At 42.3% G+C, this 20,451-nt stretch overlaps 1 protein-coding gene across 2 annotated transcripts in view; it reads right to left on the bottom strand.

Moving 5' to 3' along the window:
* slit1a (slit homolog 1a (Drosophila)) overlaps positions 1–20,451 on the bottom strand; it is an 83,037-nt gene that overhangs the window by 51,279 nt on the left and 11,307 nt on the right. For both annotated transcript variants that reach the window (XM_042009649.1, XM_042009650.1), the window contains exons 3-4: positions 19,465–19,536; positions 17,933–18,004 (exon numbers count right to left, since the gene is read on the bottom strand). In XM_042009649.1, coding sequence (XP_041865583.1) covers positions 17,933–18,004; positions 19,465–19,536 — 144 coding nt within the window. The remainder of the gene's footprint in view (positions 1–17,932; positions 18,005–19,464; positions 19,537–20,451) is intronic.

The following is a 20,451-nucleotide window of genomic DNA, read 5'->3' as shown; positions in this document are numbered from 1 at the left end:
ACATGCATGCAGAAACGATATGTTGCAGACACAAATGGCTGGGAAAAGCCGGGTGGATGTCCTCACCCCGCAGTTCCTATCTCACTCTAGCCATGACCTTTTACCCCGGCTCTGTGAGTCAGGCTGGGAGGGCCCTGAGCGTGACTGATCCATTAGACTCCCCTGACAAGGATGAGAATGACATTTGAACCCCTAGAGGCAGGGGAGGAACACAGATCACAAACAGGAGGACAGTTATTTAAAAAAGCTGTAAGGAGAAGATGCTCCCTAAATTTTGAGCCTGTCATAAAAACAAACAAAAAGAAGTCTCTGTCCTGCCTTCTTGTTTGAGATTTAAGCTGGAAAAACAATCGGATCAGGAAATAAACTGCTTTTGCTTGTAGAAAAAGGAGATAAAATGTGAAAATATTTTTAGAAAAGATTTTACGATCAAGAAGAAAGTGATTCCTGCCAACTCCTTTATTCAGGTTTCTTAGTTGTCAGCTAAAAACTATTTTAGGTTTATTGCAAAGGTCAAGTTTGCTAGAAACAATAAAAAACAGAATTCTGACTGTGGATGTTACAACTCTTGGAGCAAGTTTTTGTATTAAGCTCTGTGTGCATTGTAGCTTTACTAATTTATATTCATTTTAATTACTAAAAGTAATTTAGAAAATTTATGAATAAAAATAATTCTGCCTTTAGAAGTTAGATAAGACAATAACAGCAGAGATATGTTGCTCCTTGCTGAAAAGAGAGACCTTGGCAGGAAATGAAGGGAGGATGTTTGGGGGAGAGACGGAGCCTTTAAGGATAAACGAATGACAGTGAAAACCTTGTTTGGAATGCTTTTGTCTGCAAGGTCTAATATTTGTTCTTGGATTTAGCTTTTTCCCTTCTTATTTGCTGTTGACAGAAAGGAATGAAAAGGTGAACAGCCAGCAGGTTACCTAGGAGCAATGCTCTTGCATGTGTGTGCTTGTACTCAGCAGGATGGTGAGCAGAGGCAGAGTGTATCAAGTGTAAGAATCTTGTTTTCTACTCGGAGGTTCATCAGTTGAATATGCTTAGAACCAGAATCAGAAACCGGAGCGCGTGTGGGAGATATTAGAGATGATGGAGAAAAGGATGGAGACGTTCAAACTTTTTGCACATGGTGCCAAGATCCTCTCCACCTCCGTGCACTCCCCTCACCCCTCTCCCCTCCTGGGGTGTCAGGCGTTGAAGCAGCCTCGGTGTCTGCCTGAAGGCCAGTCTCACAGCGGGTCAGTCATCGCAGCAGAGCTTTGATGTCTTTGTGGCGAGACTTCGTGCCTCATGTCTACGCTCATTAACTTTGTCAATGACAGATCAATGTGAGCCTGCAGAACACTGCTCTGCCTCGAAATTACAACCCATTTACCAGGCTGAGTCTGGCCGGGCCTTGGTTTCACTCTGAATAAACACACAATGCCGCAAGAAACACGGAGAATGTTCACTCATGATAGCCCCCATTTAACAAGAAAAGCAAGGAGGATGTGGCTCCACTTAACTCCTCACGCATCCCATCTTCCTGCGGCTTAGTGCTCACAGACAGCAGTCACATCTCCTGACATCCTGCAGGTCTCTGTTTAATGATTAGGAGATTATGGCTCCTGTTTTTTGCACCTTAATGCCAGTCAGACAGATGCAGCTGAGTAGAGAGTTAAATCCATAAGAGTTCAGGCTTGTCTATTACAACATGACCTACATTGTCAGGATCTGGCACTTCAAATGACCAAGAAATAATTTATGTATTTTTGTAGCTGTGTTTTGCATGTTTTACTCTTTATAATGCAGTTTATGTGCAAATTGTCAATACAACATGAAATTTAGTTTCAGAAATGTAATGTAAACTTCAAGCAGGGTCAGCTTTTAGCTACTTCCTTTTCAGTCTTGCTTTGCCTGACTGATGAGGAATCTTTCACATTTTTACTATAATTATGATACATTGTTAATCTTGGATTCAAACACATTGTAATGAAGCATTTTTGACATCTACTGTATACACCTATGCATAGTTCCACACCATGAAAAGCATGAAATGCCACACCATATAACCATCCACGCACCAACATAAACATACACATGCATAAACTCACACATGCACAAAACAGAAAGCTTCATACACACAAACATACCAGAGAGATCATCTGCACTCTAAATATTTAAAAAGCCTATTCCTCTGCCTGTAATTAAAACCACTGCAGCATTCCACTGCTGTATCCCCTACCATCACCCCATCTCTCCATCTCCCTCTTGTCTCTTGTTCTCTTCTTCCTTCCTCTATTTTGACCTTTGCTTCAGTTGCCTAGAAATGGGATGTCTGAAAATCTTCCAAAAACAATGAAACTGTGGGAATCCTCAGTGCGACGACTGCCCACGAAGGCCCCTTTCTCTCTGACATAAGTGCACAACCACCTCTCATTTGCACAGCGAGGATGGCATGGCTTCATTTACCTTTGGGAGAAAGTAAAAGGTCAGACTCTGTCTGGCAAGACGGCACCCGCCTCTCCCGAAGAGAAGGTTGCCTTTCCTGAGAGAAGTAATGATATGTTAGGACAACCCGCAGAACAAACACAGGAACTGTGAGTCAGCGCCACACACTGTTTAGCAACAAAACTGGGGGCTTCAGTCATGCCCAGGCCTGCAGGGGGATACCGGGGGTAAATCCTCTCCCTGCCTCGCTGCTTCCTCCCATTAGAATTTGCCGAAATCCAGCCTTTATCACTATGTTTGCTCTGTTGAGCTCACTAATGCTCTCCAGCTTCACTCACAAGGCAGGTGTTTATATGCATGTGTGAGAGTGTTTGCTTTGGCCTGCACTGTAATGCTTCCCATCCCTTCGCCATCAACATGGAGGGAATTCAGGCTGTAATGCAATGAAACGTCTGAGAGTGGGAACACACACTTGGAGGCTTACAGGACAGACACGTTCCTGGAAAGAAGAGCAACAGTAGATTTCCCAGCTTCAGTCACCATAGATGTAAGCTCGTGTGTGTGTGTGTGTGTGAGTGAGAGTGAGTGAGTGAGTGAGTGAGAGAGAGAGAGAGAGAGAGAGAGAGAGAGAGAGAGAGAGAGAGAGAGAGAGAGAGAGAGAGAGAGAGAGAATGCTGCATGTGCCTGTGTAGAGTTGTAAACAAGCACTTCTCATGATGTGGAGATGGTCTAAAGAGAGCTGCTCTCATTTCAATCATAATTTATTTATTAGACCCCTGTGTGTGACACACACACACACACACACACACACACACACCAAGTGACAGAAATTCAGCAGTTCATTCCATCATGCACCAGCGATCAACCTTATTCCCTCACCTTGTCTCTCCAACCCCTCCTTCCTTCCTTCCTTCAAATCGATGGAGCGTTTTGTCACCCAGTGCTGCATTTTGTGTAATATTCATCGAAAGAAATAAAGCTCATCTCACACTCAATGAATTTTCATAAACTCTGCAGGCACGCATTGGTAAATGAAGGACAACAGGCTTGACACACATGAATGTAAGGGGTACACACACATCAACAACCCCATTACCCAAGTGTCTGGTGAGGGCTTTGTTTCGTACCACTGGAATCTGACAGTGATTTATGGAGAAGGGGAGTCACACTACACCCTGATACACACAGGAACACAAAGCAAGGTTACTGGCCCAAACACAGGCACAAAGAAAGGTTACTGCACTACCAACAAAGCCACACTGACAGCAGTGCATGCTGTGGTCCAGGGTCAACACCACATCAATGCAGCCCAAAGGCTGAATTCAACCAACCCACTAAATGAATGCTTCGTCTGCGTTCAATAAGTTGTTTGATGAATTCCATGAATATGAATCTCACTCCTCTCTCGCTTGGTGATTTCTTAATGACTCTTCTGGAAACTGTGTGAATGTCAGAAATGGTACAACTGACTCTCATAATATCCAACTGATTCCAAGTTTACTGTATATACCTGGTTCTGGAGTCATTTTCAGCTCCATTACCGCTGCGGTTATGTCAGAGCTGTGAACCCTGAGAGGCCTGACACACCCTGCCTCTAAGTGCAGGTATGCCCTCCAACAGCACCAGGCTTTCTTCACCTCTTTCTGCACGGACATGTTAGATCCGCTTTATACCCACTATCAGTTACAGCGCAGGTGAGGACATTGCATTCCTTCTGACTCATTCCAAGTGTTGAGCGCACAAGGCAGCGATTTAGCTAGTAATTTGGGACGATTTTAGCTCCATGGTTGCTTTTGGAACACACACATGCAAACGCTGCAGGAGAAAAACAGATTCCCGAGGGAATACTTATTCTAAACACTACAACCACAGACCTTTTTTGCAGAGCATTGCAAAAATCACTCTGGGTGCTAGTTTTGTTGGTACTCACATTCTTGCTTGGAAAGATGTGATTTCCTTTAATAAAAAGGGAGAGATAAATGAAGTAGGATGGACAGGAAGGGGATGAAAAGTTTGCCTGTAGCATGTGCTAAAAAGGTAAATAAAACACTGATTAATGAGGACACATAACACTAACAGTGAGTCATCCTTAATGAAGCTTAATTTGAAGGTAAAGGAGTCATTGATGGTCTTGCTCTAAGGGCTCAAGGATGCCCAGTAAAACTGACTGATATTAGAAAACATGGATCTGCAGCTACTCCTGAAGTTACATGCATAAATAGGAGCTCTTTTTCTAAAAACATCACGCTCCGTTTTGCTCATTTCACTACTCATGCTCACTTGATAGGTGCTTCAGCTTGTGCAACAATAGCAATGGTTTGTATGTACGAGTGTGTTTGGTGGAGGTTTCTGAAAGCCACTCCAGGGCTCTCCAACGACGAGCCAGCCACATCCAGCTTGACGACTGAGGATCGGAATTCAAGAGGACGACTGACAAAGACGCTCTCCCCTGGTGTGTGTTTTACAGGATAAGAGAAACAGAGCAGTTTGTATAAAAAGAAAAATAGAAAGAAAAAGACTGAGAAAGGGTGACGGATGAAAGAGAGAGAGCAGGTGTGAGTGCTTGGAACAGTAGTGACAACTCAAAGGCAGTAGTCTATTCAGTGTTGTGTAATTGCAGGAGCAGCAGCTGTTTGTTTCTTTAATTTCCTCTATAGAGCAATACAGCAGCTCTTGTGTTACACATTAATTATGTTTTCTGGGATGCCCCCTCTGGCCCTCCCCCTCCCGGTTGACTGACAGCTCCGCTGCCTCCTGGCTTGGAGCAAGGGAGTGGGTGATTGAACAGGCTAATAAATAGTGAAGGAGGGGTTGGTCACACCCCACACTATTGTACCAGTGCTGTCACGCCTGACCCTTAACCAAACACGTACACACACATATACATGCACCCACACACACACTTTGATGGCTAACAATGTGTGCACAAAACCTTGTGTGTCGTCACACATACACAAACATGCGCACACACCTTCACATCACCTCTGTCAGCCCTGACCCTATACCAAATACCCAGGCTCCCCACCAAATGAGGCCCCAGCTATCACCTAGCAACCACAGAACAATGAGCTCCAAGGAGACGGAATGGCTTGAGCAAAGAGCAGGCTATTCTCCAGGGATGGAGGGAGCAATGGAGGAATGGGAGCCAAGGTGGGGAGAGGGTGATGGGAATGGTGTTAGGACGCATCTTTAACCATGTCACAAAGAAGGTGCCTGCCTGGGAAACAAGGCAGTGCTTCTCTAACCCCGCTGGATGTCTCCGTTCAACTCCGCTCAACTTACTCTCACAACTTGGGGGAAAAAAAAGGAAAAATATGACTTCTACTTTTCTCTTCTCGGACTCACTCTCCATGTCGGCCAAATATATAAGGGGAGGTAGGGGGAAGAAGCTAAAAAAACAAAACAAATGGAAAAAAGTGAAACATAAAGGCATCTGCTCCTCCGATGGACCACCATTTGTTTGAATGTTGACACAGACATCCCAAAGCCTTGACTTTACTTATTTTACCAGTTCTCCATCTCACCACCCTGGGAGCAGCGAAGGTGTTGACACAGATGTATCACTATTTATCAGCTTGCTATATCCAGAAACACAGGTAGGAAGGTGGATGAGAGTTAGATTGCTGAGGGGCCACACACAGCATAACAACGGTCTGCCAATTCAGTCTCCATAGAAACTATTAGGAGCTATACTATAAAAAGAAAATGGAATGAGGGAGATAAAGCCCGTCCAGATGACTGCCTCAAGCTGCAATAATTTCACTGGGAGATTTATCACATTTCAATGCTTGTTTAGACTTCTGCCATCTTCTCCAGCCAAAGTTTCTGTCAGTTAAACTACTTTAATTAGATGTTTCTTCTGTTACTTAAATTACTACTATAGAGCAATGTTCTAATGGAAATAAAAGGTGTTTTTATTAATCAATGGGAGAAAGACAAAAAAAATAAAAAAAAGCTGAGCAAGGGTGGGAAGACAAAGCAGATATAGTCTTGAGGAAGCGAAGAGGTTGTTTGTCTCCAATTTGTTAGGAATTTCTGTTAAACTTTCTTTTAGAGCTGTTTTATAAAGTAAAACCTCAACATATCCCTTCTTCTGAAAGCGTACACTTTCACCAGACAGGCCCACAGTAACTGTCACTCTTGTTATAAACCAGTGGAAGGTGGAATTACAATTGAGCTATGCAGAAAAGTCCTGGATTCTTACCATTTTTTGACTTACAGCATTTTTTATACTAAATATGTCAAACGTGAAAATAACTAGCAGTTGCAACAATAATACTTATAGACATAGCAGCCAGTATGATGACAAAGTGGCCAAATCCCCGTCTGTGAGCATTGAGATGTACTGATAAAGATGTGTGGTTTTGCATTATGGATTAGCAGATGCATTCACATGTATAGATTGGTTTAAAAGGATTCTGAGGGCTTGAATAGAAGTATTTAAGGAATGGTAAGCTTACTTCTGGGTGAAGTCAAATTAAGGAGCATCAGACTTTGTTCAAACATCCATCTGCTGTGCATTCTTTTCCTTCCACTTACTCAGATGGCAAATTTATGAGGTGTTGACACTCTCAGAGAGCAAGTAGGGAGTAATAGAAAATGTTGAATGAGTTTGCGTGTCTGCTGTTGATTTCTGGCCTATACTGTTGTCCCGTTTAAGGTATCTGACCTTTTGCGGCCTGTAAATATCAGTAAAGGTCCTCGGTATAATGCTTTAGGCAGAGGAATGCTATATTTTACATCCTTTGAAAGTTTTGTGTCTTTGTGTCTGGTTTTGGACCCTCTGGACTTCATGGGAACTGTTTATATCTCCAGATCTGGCCTGGGTTGGGGTTGACTCTTCTATTCTACAAGCCACAGTCCTGTGCCGGGAAATATCCACTCCACTAACACCAGAACCAATAAGAACTCCCCTCTAACTATTGGCTTGATCTCCACATAAAAGGGTCTGCAAGCTCATTATCACAGCCTGGGGCTCATCAGGCCTTCCACTCCCCGGGCCTTTTATAAGCCAGACGAAGATGAAGAAACTCAACCGGGGGGGGAAGAAAAAAATGATCTCATATTAGTCTTGCCATCCAAGCAGCCAGGTGTTAAACGTGTAAGACGTAGAAAGGAAATATCAGATGGATGGAAGGAAAGGGAGGTGATAAGAAAGGTAAGACAAGATGGATGACAGACAGGAAGTAAATTACAGTAAAAGGGGTGGGAGAGATGATAGAGAGAAAACGGGCAAAGCTGACAGAAGTAGGAGGCCTTCTACTCCTATCTCTGTACAGTGTTTCATCCTCTGTTGGGCCTCAGTGTCACCCTGGCCTCCTCCAGCAAAGTCCAGCTTTGAAGTGATAATGGAGCTTTTGGCTAATGCTCTCCTGCAGGTGCCCCTGGCTCACTCTGCCTCTCTGTCTCCCAGCACAGCCACACAGATGAGAAGAGATGAGAATCCTTTCAAAGTCTACAGATGAGGCCAATCATTCTTCTCTGTACCTCTTTTTCTTTCTTTCGCTTTATCTGCCAACCCCACTTACTATATCCCCACACTTTTTATTGCTTCCCAGGCACAGTCTGTCACTTTAAGGTCCTTCTGTTGCCCTCTAACTCATTTTACCCTTTCTCAGCTACTCTCATTCTCCATCTATTTGCTAGGTTGAATTGCCGCACTACACTGGATTTGGAAGAAAGGTTTTAAATCAATAAAAAAAGCAATTTAAAGTTTAAGTATGGGTTTCAGATTATATAGAAATCTTATGGTTATCACAATATCAATATGCCCAATCTCAATATTGCAAAGACATTTTGACATGAAGCCAGGCATAGTAATGAGAGCTGCATCCCATTTGGAGGAAGTTCTACAACTAATCAGCATGCACAGGTGCAGAAGTGGAATACAGCCTTAAGTAATACACCCGGGATATATAGCACCATATATTTATTGAAATATCACAATTCACATTATTAAAGCAATATTCACAATATCACATATCTCATGTTCTTCCAATACCTTGCAACTCTAGTCCAAGAAATTTAAAAAAAAAATCCTTCTCCATGCTTTATATCCATCTCTGGCCCCACCTTCATTTCTCTTTCACTGTTTGGCGCTTACATACTTTCTGCTTTCCAACTGTGCTTTCAATCTGTGTGCTCCCTCCTCTTCAATCAATACTCCGTGTCTGCCTCCTCTTCTTTGCTCCCTTTGGGGTGTCAGATTGGTGTGACTGCACAACAGGTAAATGTACACAGGCTTGGCGGTATCTCAGATGTAGAACTCATTTCGGGGAAGCTTCTTTTGGGTGGGGCAGGCATGTGCATGTGAGCATGTATGCCCATCACTGAAGCAGTGGGGAGGAGAAATCGATTCCATCCCCCAGTGTTTCCTTGTTAAACTGCACAAAGCTAAGAAGGAAAGATATCCAATGCACTCAACACTACACTGTTTCTCACTAAAAAAGAAGTATCTCCACGGCAGAAATACACACACACTCGGGCTAATGAGATCACCACTGCATGCCGTGATGGCGAAAGGAGGCAATGCAGAAAGCAAAAAGGCATTTGTGCTGGAACTATTGCTATTCTCACTGACCCTGTTTTCTAAGAGAAAAGGATGCCGGTGGAGGAGGTTGGAAAGGTTACAGAGATGAATGATTGAAGGTGCTGCTTGGATCCAAGATAAAACAGTTTAAACGAGATGAGGACTTAAACTTTTTTCCCCAGATGCTGTGTATGTCATTAATTATTAAGGATAGTTACATGGTGCACATGACTCATAAATGTGAATAACCAAATGTGGATGTTAATGTGTGAAAAATGAGTGAAAAATGTCCACAAGACCCATAATAACACTTGTTTGTTTCAAAGTTAATGAGCTGTTTTACAGGGTGTTGTATTTTTGGAACACATTTTATTTTATCTTTCCTTTTTAGCTTTGCGCAGTTTAACAAGGAAACACTGGGGGATGGAATTAGAGTGACATAAATACATACAGTATTTATCCTGGTTTGATACAGAATGTAAAAGCTTAAAGGAAACTATGTCTTTTTCTCAATTGATCATTTAAGACTCACTACTAGAAACTGGTTTAGGTGAGGGATGGAAGAAAAAAAAGACCGGCCATAAGCTGATGGCCAGTTATTTAGTTTTAAACAACCAAGTCCATTTATGTCTACCTGCCACAACCATAATATAATTCAGTTGGTTCGGTACTGAATGCACGACTACATCGGCATGGTCTCTAAAGCAGAATCGGATGGTCTGACTGCACCTTCCTCCAGTTTGCACTGAGATGTTACTCTTGGAATCTATTCCTTTGGGTATTTTAAGTACTCCATGTCTGCCTTTACTGATAGAAGCTTTGAAATCTCAGATTTAAGACAAGACTGGATGGAAACTTTGTTTACTGTTTAGGTACCGTTAACAAAGAAGGGGTTATAATCTGAATATGCCTAAATATTAAAAAACAAAACTAGTTCTTCTTTTAGGCTACTGTTTCAGCTTTACAACGCTTAATGAATATCAGCCATTAATACAATAGCTAAGTAGCTGTAAACCATTTAGCTTAATATTTCATTGTTTAAGGAGTATTTTTTTACAGCAGGAAACATTAAGTAGTCACAGGTGTTACGAATGAAACTAACAAATGTTCTACTTTGGTAGCATGCCTTGGTTAATGTTAGTGCAACACTTGTGTTTATGCTCTTACTCATGCCAAAACAGACACCTCATAAGGTCTACAAACCGATCATATTTGCCACTTTTTCAGTTTGTATTTGAAGTTGTTTTCCAGCAAATGACTCCAACAAATGTGAGAATGAGGTTTTGTTGAAGCACGTGTAATAAAGGTGCTTCTGTGGACTCAAATTGTCCCACTAACCACACACTTTCATTAATGATTCTGTTTCAGATTTTCAGTATTCATTGTAAGATTAAAGCTCTTTAAAAATACTAAATAAAAATACCTAAAATACCAATAATTTAATACCAAAAACCTGTTATTTCAGGAACAGGTGCATACATCTGAACATTACACTGTTTTCATTATGCATGTAAGTTCAATGTATAAATGTACTCATAAGTCAATTTCACCTCAGTTGGAGCTCTCGGAAAAAATGTTTTGGTCATGAGCACCTCAGTGTAGAAAGACCAAAGCTGACTCATTACTTAACAGGGAAGATTTTTCAGTGGTTTCAGCTTGGAAACCCTTTTTGCTTCTCCCACCTACAAATTGAACAGTCCTAACCTCATAAACCAAAGGCACACTAAACTGCATCTTTATGCAGTGGGGAACAAAAGGCCTGAAGGTGCACTAAGAATAAAGCCCCAAGAATGGATCTGCTCACCACAGACAGAAGAGATGCACATATGAGATGCAAATAAACAAAAATATAGCCACAGGGAAAAGGAAGGAGTTTAACCAAGTTTCTCCTTCCAGAGGATAAAGGGATGCATCCAAAGCCTATAATTATGCATAAACTCTAAAAATCCAAAAATCTCCTTGTATCCATTGCATCACACTTTTCCCAAGCAGTTGGATCAGATTTCATTCAGAAAATATGAGGCACTTTTTGAACTATTTCACCTCCCAGCTCTGTTTCTTTGTGTGTCTTCCGCTTGCAAAGAAATGGTAAACAGCCTGAGTCTGAGCCCTGCATAGCATTGGCTGGCTGGTACAGCAGCAAATCATCAGGAGGTGGGCAAACTGTGTGTGTGCAGTGGCATTTGTGTGATTGCATGTGTGTGTGTGTGTGTGTGTGCGCGCAGGCATAATTTGCTCTGCAGAGTGTTTGTTTTTTCTGAAAAATCTCTATCAGAGATTGAGCCTGAAGCCACAGGGTAGGGCGGGAACAGTCATTTACTGTATGTGTGTGGGTTTGTTGGGCATACGTGGGTAGTTTTGTGTCTTCCTGCTTTGCAGGATGTTGGGAAGGTTTTTCAAACTCATTTTTCCCTCCCCACCCAAAAGATGAGAGGCTGTTTGGGTCTGCTTGGGTTACTTCCAAAGCTGAGCTCCAGAGTCTAAAGTCCAGACCCTAACAGCTCATAACTACAGATTACACACAAATACTGTATTCCTCCTGCTAAGCAGCACACATACAACACTTCCAGATGATGATCCAGAGCAGATAGAGCTGATTGAATCCCCAGATTTTGAAATGAACCGTGACGAGATGGACAGATGCACTGAGGAAAGGAAACATCCATCACAGAGAGACTGCACTATTGTGACTCTGATGAATTATCTGAGTTTCTCAATGTGATTACTGCATTCATACTTCGTACAGACCTCTTATGTACACATATAGCCACTAAGCACAAACAAACAACACCCCCAAACAGGACTACCCTAAAAGTACCACACTGGTTGTTATTCCTGGAATGGAACTGTAGCATTCCTTAAACCCCTGCTTTGAGATTCCAGAGTAAGTGTATGTGTGACAGTGTTTGTGTGTGGATGTGAGGACATGAGGGTAGCCTTTTCTCCCAGTTGTGTCAATTCCAATCTGGAGGCAGTAGAGCCAGCCGTCAAAGAGGCAAACTGTCGGCAGCCGCTCAGAGGGGATGAAGAGGAGGAGGAGGAGGAGAAGGCCTCCATCGGCAGCTCCGCAAGTGAAATCCCTGTGTGTGTATACTCATGACGGATCTAGACCACACTGTGATGTCTTATTCATGCTGTATCAATTCATAATGACCAGACCTGTCCCCAGTGTGAAGACGCTCATGCACACATTCACACTCACATGAACGTGCACGTTTGTGATCGAGACGGTCATCGCAACAGAACTTGTGTGTGTGCATGCTTGCGTGTGTGAATATTTAGAGCATCAGATATGGTAGGAGTGTGTATGTAGAGCAGTGTGTACCAGACACTGGACAAAGACGCACATAGACCATTGATGTCCCAGCGCTTTAGTGTGAATATTTAACAAGCCTCAATACATCTGTTCAATTATTCATGAGGAAGGATACAGAATCGTTAAGAAATATAAACATTGCCCCCCCCCTCCTGCTTGTGCTGCATCTTTGCTCCTCTGTTTTGCACCTCCGACCATCTCTCCTCTCTCCTCTCCAACTTTGTTTTCCTCCTCCGTCTGTTCTTTGGCCTCTTTCTTTCTTACTGTCTTTTGTGCTGCGGTTGTGAATATTTCAGATGGCAGAGTGGTTTTTAAATTACCCCCTTTTGGCTTCCGCTCTCCTCACATGGTTTGGTCTGCATTTCTCTCTCACACACGGTCCGACTCGTAAAGAAAACAGTGACAAGCCATAAAAGCCACTTTTACCAGCTGACAAGGACAGGGGCAGGAAGAAAGACAGGGGCAAGGAGTTAAGGCCTGCCAGGTATTTTTTGGGTTGGCTGCAAGGTCGTCTCCCTCCAAAAGTCTAACCTCAAGACCTATATTTATTTTTTTCAAGCTTTTTAAAAATAAAAACTGAGAAGTTTCGTTCACATTTTAATGCAAATATACTTATTTGAAACCAAGATAAACAATGATAATGTGAGCTGGCAATCCATTTAAAGACATCTAATAACTCTAGTTGTAGGCAATAGAAGCGTAAAAGAAAACCTGTCTTACATGTCTCCACTATAGCTGACTGAGCCACAAAGGAAAAGGCCACTGATCTGATTGAGGCTGGTTATGCTAGGTGAATGACAGTGATTCCATGATTTTGCTATGGTAAAAAGCTACAGGGACCAAACAGGTTGACCTTAAGAATGTCAGTCTTGTGTAACTACGGCTGTTTAGGATAAACAAATTCACCTTGTCTGCATGAACAACAAAATTCTGCCAGCACGAGGGAGAAAAGTGAGCACCTGTGACTGAATTCTGACTGTTTTTTAGCTTTCTTTGTTGTTACTCTAAAGAAATAACATCTTCATGCTGTAACATAACATATTGACATTATTCTGCTAAAAGTGATATCGCTTCGATGTCAGACTGCCTTATTATCGTCTGTTGTGGTGACACAACATTGAACAATTTTTTTCTACAAGAAATATAAAAAAAATGTTTTGGTTACATTTTTCAGAAGTAAAGGAACCATACATCCCAGAGATAGAAATGCAAAAAACTGTGAGCAAATGAAACTAGTATATTCTGTTAAGATAGAAAAAAATCTAGTGGCAAGTAAATGATAATTTTATTTTAACTGAGCCATTTTATAAAGCCATTTTTCTTGCTTTCATCCTGCTGCTAGTTAAAGTCACTGAGGTCTGACTTGTCAGTGTTTACTTAGAGTCAGACAAACCACAGTCAAGAAATCAGGATGTCTGCCACTGATGGCACAGAAGCCTCCTGATAAAGATGGGTTGCCATGGGGACTGCTGCCAAGCAGGGGCCCAAACAGTCTTCTAAGGGAGAGGGAGAAAGAGAGAGAGAGAGAGAGAGAGAGGACCCAGCACACTGAGGCAGGTCATTCATCAGCAGAGACAAAGAGAGGGAAACGACAAGACCAGCTTCAAGCATCAACAGCCTGCTAGATGCACACACACTCACATGCACAGACAAACACAACCCAGTGTTATACAAACACTAACCATAAAACAGCCAAGAGTAGAAAGAATGAAAAAAGAAATCACATTGGTCTTTTATGCAGTCATACACAAAAAGTTAATGCCAAAAGAGTTAATTTGCTTTTCTTTGTGGCACCAAAAGTCCTGGAACACCACAACGAGTTTACAAGCCAACCAATCTGACAGAAATGAGAAGGAGAAAAAGCTGCTAATTGAATGATAACAAAGTCAAAAACAAGTTGGAATACGATGACAGAGAAATGATTTATAGGTTTAATGATAGTGCACATTATTTATTCTAGGCCTCCTTCCCCCCAAACAACTCTTTCTTCTCACACTGAGCTACTGTTCCCTAAGCATCAAGCGATCAACAAACACAAAACACAGCATCCCTCAACACAAACAGAAGAGACAGTTCTGCATTAACACACAGCGAAGCGGCTCTTTTATCTGCAGTCAAAGCCATATAAAGAGTGTAATCCCTCGTGCGTGCAAACCATCCACACATTAGCACACAGATATGTAATTATAGCTTTATTCTCTGTGTGTTTGTATCTAATTATTGTTATTTACATTTCCCTTATTTTTTTTACTCTCTCTTGTGTGTGTGAATGTCTCAGTCAGCTTCAGTGTGTGTGTTTGGGCTTTGTGTACACTGGGACACCCGTTGCTAGGTATTAATTTGAAACTAAAAAATGAAGGATCTTAAAAAGTGATGAGACACACCCCTACCTCCAATCCTTTGCCAGGATTTCCTCAGTTCCCTTGTAGAGTAGGTACTACCACACCCTTTCCACCTCCCTGCTCCTCCTTTACACCTCCTGAGGTGATGCACAAGGGAAATCCTTTCCCAGCTACCCCACCCCCACCCCAAGCTGGCCATTAATGAAAGCAACACCCCTTTAAACAAACCTGTGTTGTTGCCGGTATTTGTTTGTGGCAGCAAGAAGTAACACGGCAATCAGAAACCACAAAATACCCCTCTACCTCCTCCTCCATCCACCCATCCTGAGCTGCAACCAGATGCCATTCCCTGGGGCCAGCTATCAGGCTAACTGCTCTCCACTCCTCCCAATCTGCTCACCTATGCTTCTTTTCCCCTTCATCCTGCAGTCCTTCCTTCCTCCTGCTCTCCCACTGCGAAAAGACACTAATTACAACCACGAAGGAGTAGATTACAGATCTGAAGTGCAGTGGAAGTGGGATGAGGAGATGTCAAGGGTGGTAGGTTTGGGGCAACAGGTTGTTAACAGTGATGAATGCAACTCTATTTTCACTGTTATTGTTCGCAGCGCCTCTCACCTCCGCAGCACCTTTCCCATGCCATCCATCACAGGCGGCTTTAACTAACCCTAACTATCTCTAATCATCTTTAATCAATTCCAATTATCTTCCCTCTGCCTCATACATCAGTGTCTCTGTATCTCTCAGGCATGCAACTAGGCACAAGAGCAGATATGTATACGGGGAGGTACGTCACACAAAACTAAACCCTAAATATATATTTGCACAGTCTGCTGTGTGCACACGAGAAGACACACTATATATCTGCACTTAAAAAGTTTTGAGCTTTAGCAGAACTACTTGGAAAAAATAATTATTTCTGTATATGAAAATGTGGGACTGTTTTGATCTTGGTAAGTTTTTGTAGAGCCCTCTTTCCAAAATTAGTGCCATAACAAGAGCAGTTGCATTAATTCTCCATCTTCTCTTTGTAGTGAAAACTCATTACCCCATTAGCTTAATGACTGCATGGGAAGTGTTTAAAAACTTCCCACAAAACAGCACTCCAATGCTCATTTACGGACAGCCAGTATTAATCCAGTAGCTTTTCCTCTAAAGTGTAACGAGAACAATGATCTCATCTGCTATCCCTCGCTCCTCTGTCCCTTTGCCCTCTTTTCTGTTTGTCCTCTCAGCGGGATGTCTACGACAAATAGCCACTTTGTTATACAAGTTTTCCCCAAAGCCCTCACTTCAGACTGAGCGCAACAAAATAAAGAAGGTAGAAAAAGAGACGCCAATAGTGTAAAAGTAAAGAAAAAAAGAAGGGGAGCAATTAATTCTGCCTCTAAGAGAAGAGAAACCATCTGGGTTAGTGCTCCACCTGAGGGCAGCGGGCTTTCACATTAACCTTACTTGTTGGGATCATAAAGGTAGACCTTAATAAGCCCCCGTGAGCTTTTTGAGCAAGTGTAAAGACACGCACACACAAAAAAGAAACTCTGATTCTCCATCTGTGTGTCCTCCCTCTCTCAGTCACCCTCAGACACATGCGCAAATGCACACATGATATAGCATCAAAACTCTTCCTCTGGGAGATGAGGACCTTTTAAGTCCATTAAAAGCTGCTGGCGAGAGCACGGCGAGGCTGTAACCCAACAGCTTCAGACTTCAACCAGAAGCCGAAGTGCAGCCCAGACACAGCAGATTTAAGACACACCTTAAGAAAGAAAAAAAACCTTTGTCTTTGACTGCTGCTTCTAATCCCACATTGCCATGACATTGTATTAATCTTTAACAAGCTCTGGAAGTCTTTACAAAGTATAGTCTGTCAATCAACCACATGCACCATAAAAGCTGAGTTATTATCAATTTCATGGCCCTTGATTGCACATTTGTTGAAAATGTTAAACCCATGGCACTTCTACACCTGAAAAGCTTCAAGCTCCATTACAGATCTCTTTAATCCAGCCAAGGATGAACAAATGAGTGTAAACACAGACACATTGAGCAATGTTAAACAATGTGTCATTTTCCAGATTGTAGCAGGGAAGCCAGCTCTTGGTTTAGATTAATGACCATGAAGTTAGCTTGGATGAACAGCAGAGCTGCGTTAGCACAATCCTCTGGCTGTTGGCAGGACCTGCTGCTCCACATGGACTAATCACACTTGTTCAAGGCCGTCCGCTGGTCTGGAAGGCCTCGGCCTGCTCTGCATCTAATTCCAGCTAGACAGACAACTCAGTCCTGCCCAGTGTTAGCGTGCCGGTAGACAGTCATCCTTTCCCTATAGGAAAAGACTTTGCCCTCCATCTGTGGAGGCCAGTTTTGGCATAAAAATAGTTGACATTGGGAAATAGTTACAAGGAAGTGACAGATAGATTCAAGATGGTGTTAAACATCAAACAAAGGATAAACAGATGAAGGGCTAAAGCTGGGGTCATTGGTTTGTGGTACCATTATGAGGATAGATGGGAGGGAAATGATTTTTCCATGTCCCACTGTTTCATTATTCCCAGATGCTCCAGGTAATCTAAACTGAAATGGGAGCTGGAATGATCAGCTGGTAACAAGGACACTGATTACCCAAAGAAAGAAAAGAAAAGAAATAGAACTGTTAAGCCTTGCAGCAGATGGGAATAAAAGTTTAGCATTTCTGTGGGACTGTCTAACTGCATGGGCTGCATAAGTGAAATGATGTGTGGGTGTGTGACAGTGTGGGACTGGTCTTATAAAGAAACAAAAACTCTGATGACACATTTCATTCATATGATGGAGGGGGAGTCCACTGGCAGAGGGAGCTTAGAGGATTTAAACTAAAATGAGCCGATTCAGCGACACAGACATCCTTTCACCTGGACTTGAGTTCGAAGTCTTTTAAAAAACCTGTCCCATGCTTGAGTCACATCAACTCCTTGTCACTAGTGTTTTCACTTAAAAGCAGAGCAACAATGAGGTGACTTGGCAGGAGGGTCCAACAATGTGCAAATAACAGCTCATATCCTTATAATAAGATCTGACACACTAATAACTCTCAATCAGTCTTGCTGTTCCTTCCAGCGACTGAAATTGAATCCAAATCTTTCTTTAATTGTGTTTAAACTTAATCGAACCAAAGCCAACATTTATCAGACTCACATCTATGAGTAACATTGGTTTGTTGCATAATGATAAAGAAGGACAAAGGGAAATGTCATGTATGCTGTCAGAAATAAAGGAACTATATGCAGTCATTTAAAAAAAGGAAAAAAGAAAATAGGTTGTACTTACAGTCGAGACAGGGCAGGATTCTTCTGAAACAGCAACTCGGGAAGCTGCTGCAGTTGATTACGGTTCAGCCGCCTGCGGCAGGGAAGACGTACGATCAACCAGTGAGTTTGCATGCGTGTCCTTGAGTGAGTAGGCTGTGAACAATTTTTTTCTAGCTGCCATAGAATCAGCTTAGCCACAGGCTATTGTGTTTCAATGTGCTCTGAATGTCACATAAATATCCAACTGAAAGTTCAGGGGAATTAAACTGCTAGGCACACAGTGCCGTAAATTGTCTCTGTACAGTTAAATTACAATGCTGCGCCTTCATGTTCTGCTGACTTCTCCAGAACAACAGAAAAACTGCATTTCTATTTAAATAAGAGAATTACATTTACCAGTTCTGTGAACATAAACAGATTTTGATCTGGCAGAAGCTATCAGTACAACATTCTTAAAAACAGAGTTAAGAGAAGTGGATGAGCAAGTCAATGTCAAACAACTAACATCCAAGACTCACAGGCTTTTTGCAAATATAATTAAGTCAATGAGGAACAGACTGTTGTTAATGTTTTGGAAACCGCAACTCTCTTCTCTGAAAGGCCCTTTGGAGGCACACAGGAGTAAATGCAACAGCACAGAAAGGCTTCAAATGTGACAGGCAGGCCAGTGTCATGCCTTCAGACTCATTCATACAGATGTTGGGACTTGTGCCCCCTCACAGTATACACTAAGAAGAGTGCCTGGCCAGCTGAGAAGGAGATTTAGAGCCTAATAGACATTAATGTTCTGCTGCTGCTGTATTCATATTGAACTGTACCTGCTGGTGGGTTAGTGGCTTTTACACATACGAAAAATGAGCCACTTCATTTCCACATTGGTTTGGCACATGGAAATATCTACTGAATGTTTGGACTAGTTGCATTTAGAGGAGAGAAGGAGAGGTGTGCATGGCCTCAAGATTGGTAACATAGATGGTAAATGTGGGTTTCAGATCAGAGAAAAGACTTTTTATATGTTAACCACCGTGTCTGCCAGAAAGAGTGTGTGTGTCCATAAAGTCATCTGCTGTGCAGGTTTCCATGTGTGTTGTGCAATTGATTTACTAATGAGCTGGTTGAGGTGTGGTTGATTGTGTTTGTCTGTGTGTTTTCCCAGCCGCTTTACAAGCTGTCGAGGAGTCCTGGTGCTGTCCAGATGAGCCAAGGTCTGCGGTGGGGGAGGCCTTTTAAGCCCACATATCCCACAGAGGGCATTCCTGTCAGGCAAAGCTAATAAAAAAAATACTCCCAGCCCCAAACTGTACCCTCTCAGCACCATCAAACCACAATAGATTGACGGGGAAGTGCCTGACTTTTTATACAACTGGTGCCTAATGGTAATCTCATTACCCTCAACATACAACTGGTGCCTAATGGTAATCTCATTACCCTCAACCAATACAAGTACTGAAAGCAGATCAACAGATGTGTGGGGTTTTTATTTCAAGTTCTAGTTGAAAAAAAAGAAGAAATAATGTGTTCAGCCTGTAGAAAACCCTAGGTGGTACTCACAGTCGCTCCAGTTCCTTCATGTCATCAAAAGCTCCACGCTCGATCACCGTAATCTGATTCTCCATCAGCTGCCTGCAGAAAATGACACAGGGAGAAACAGATGACTTTGATGATCGCTCAAGCTTTAATGAAGTATAGGAGGCTTTAGGTGTTTGGTTGATGAGACTTCTCACAGTATGTAGTTGAGTTCAGTATATTTAGCATTTCCCACTCTCCTTAACACACACATACACACATCCACACAAGGCAGTGGCATGGACTGGGGGCACAGTGTGGAATCTTGGCAAAGGACGCAGGGATAGCAGCCAGGAAAGTTTCCAAGGTGGTTCAGAGAGTGTGAATCTGAGCTCTGGTGTGGTCCGAAGGGTGTAACAACTTGGTGGAGATGAGACAAAAAGTAAGCAGGGGGTCAGAAAGTTGTGTCTTGAGCTCCACCATCTTTACAACTGATTCAGTCAAAGAAAAACCAAAACATGTTCTTGATGGACAATGCTCAGCAGTACCAGAGTTTCAGGCTTACATCAATGCTATTAGCCATTCATAAACAAACATAAAATGCATCCACATAAAGAGGAACAGATCTTTTCCTCAACTACACTGCCAAAGTTAACACTCTAAGAGAGTCTCGGGTAGTTTTGGAAGTGTTACAATAACACAAAGTCAGGAAAGAGAGAAAAGTGTCCAGCGGCATTAGAAGCAACAAGAGTTTTCCTTCATTAGGTATACAACTGTTCTGTGTTGAAGGTAACCTCTCATGTCTCCTGTGAGCCTTTGGAGTGCTGCAACTCAGCAGTCTGGGCTTCCTCCCCATCGAATATAAATGCTAATCACTGTTCACACTCCATAAACATGGAGAGAAAAGTGCTATTCACTTCAGATCTTTTTCTCATGAATTTAGATGGAAATAAAAAATTAAAAAAAAAAAAAATGCGATGAGTACTTTTGAATTGAGAAAACTTTTTTTTGCAGACAGCCTGAGGCCTTGTA

This window comes from Melanotaenia boesemani, chromosome 16 (genome assembly GCF_017639745.1).
Source record: "Melanotaenia boesemani isolate fMelBoe1 chromosome 16, fMelBoe1.pri, whole genome shotgun sequence".
Classification (NCBI taxonomy): Eukaryota; Metazoa; Chordata; class Actinopteri; order Atheriniformes; family Melanotaeniidae; genus Melanotaenia; species Melanotaenia boesemani.
The sequence above is the reverse complement of the archived record's forward strand: the minus strand, read 5'-3'. Positions and strand labels throughout refer to the sequence as shown.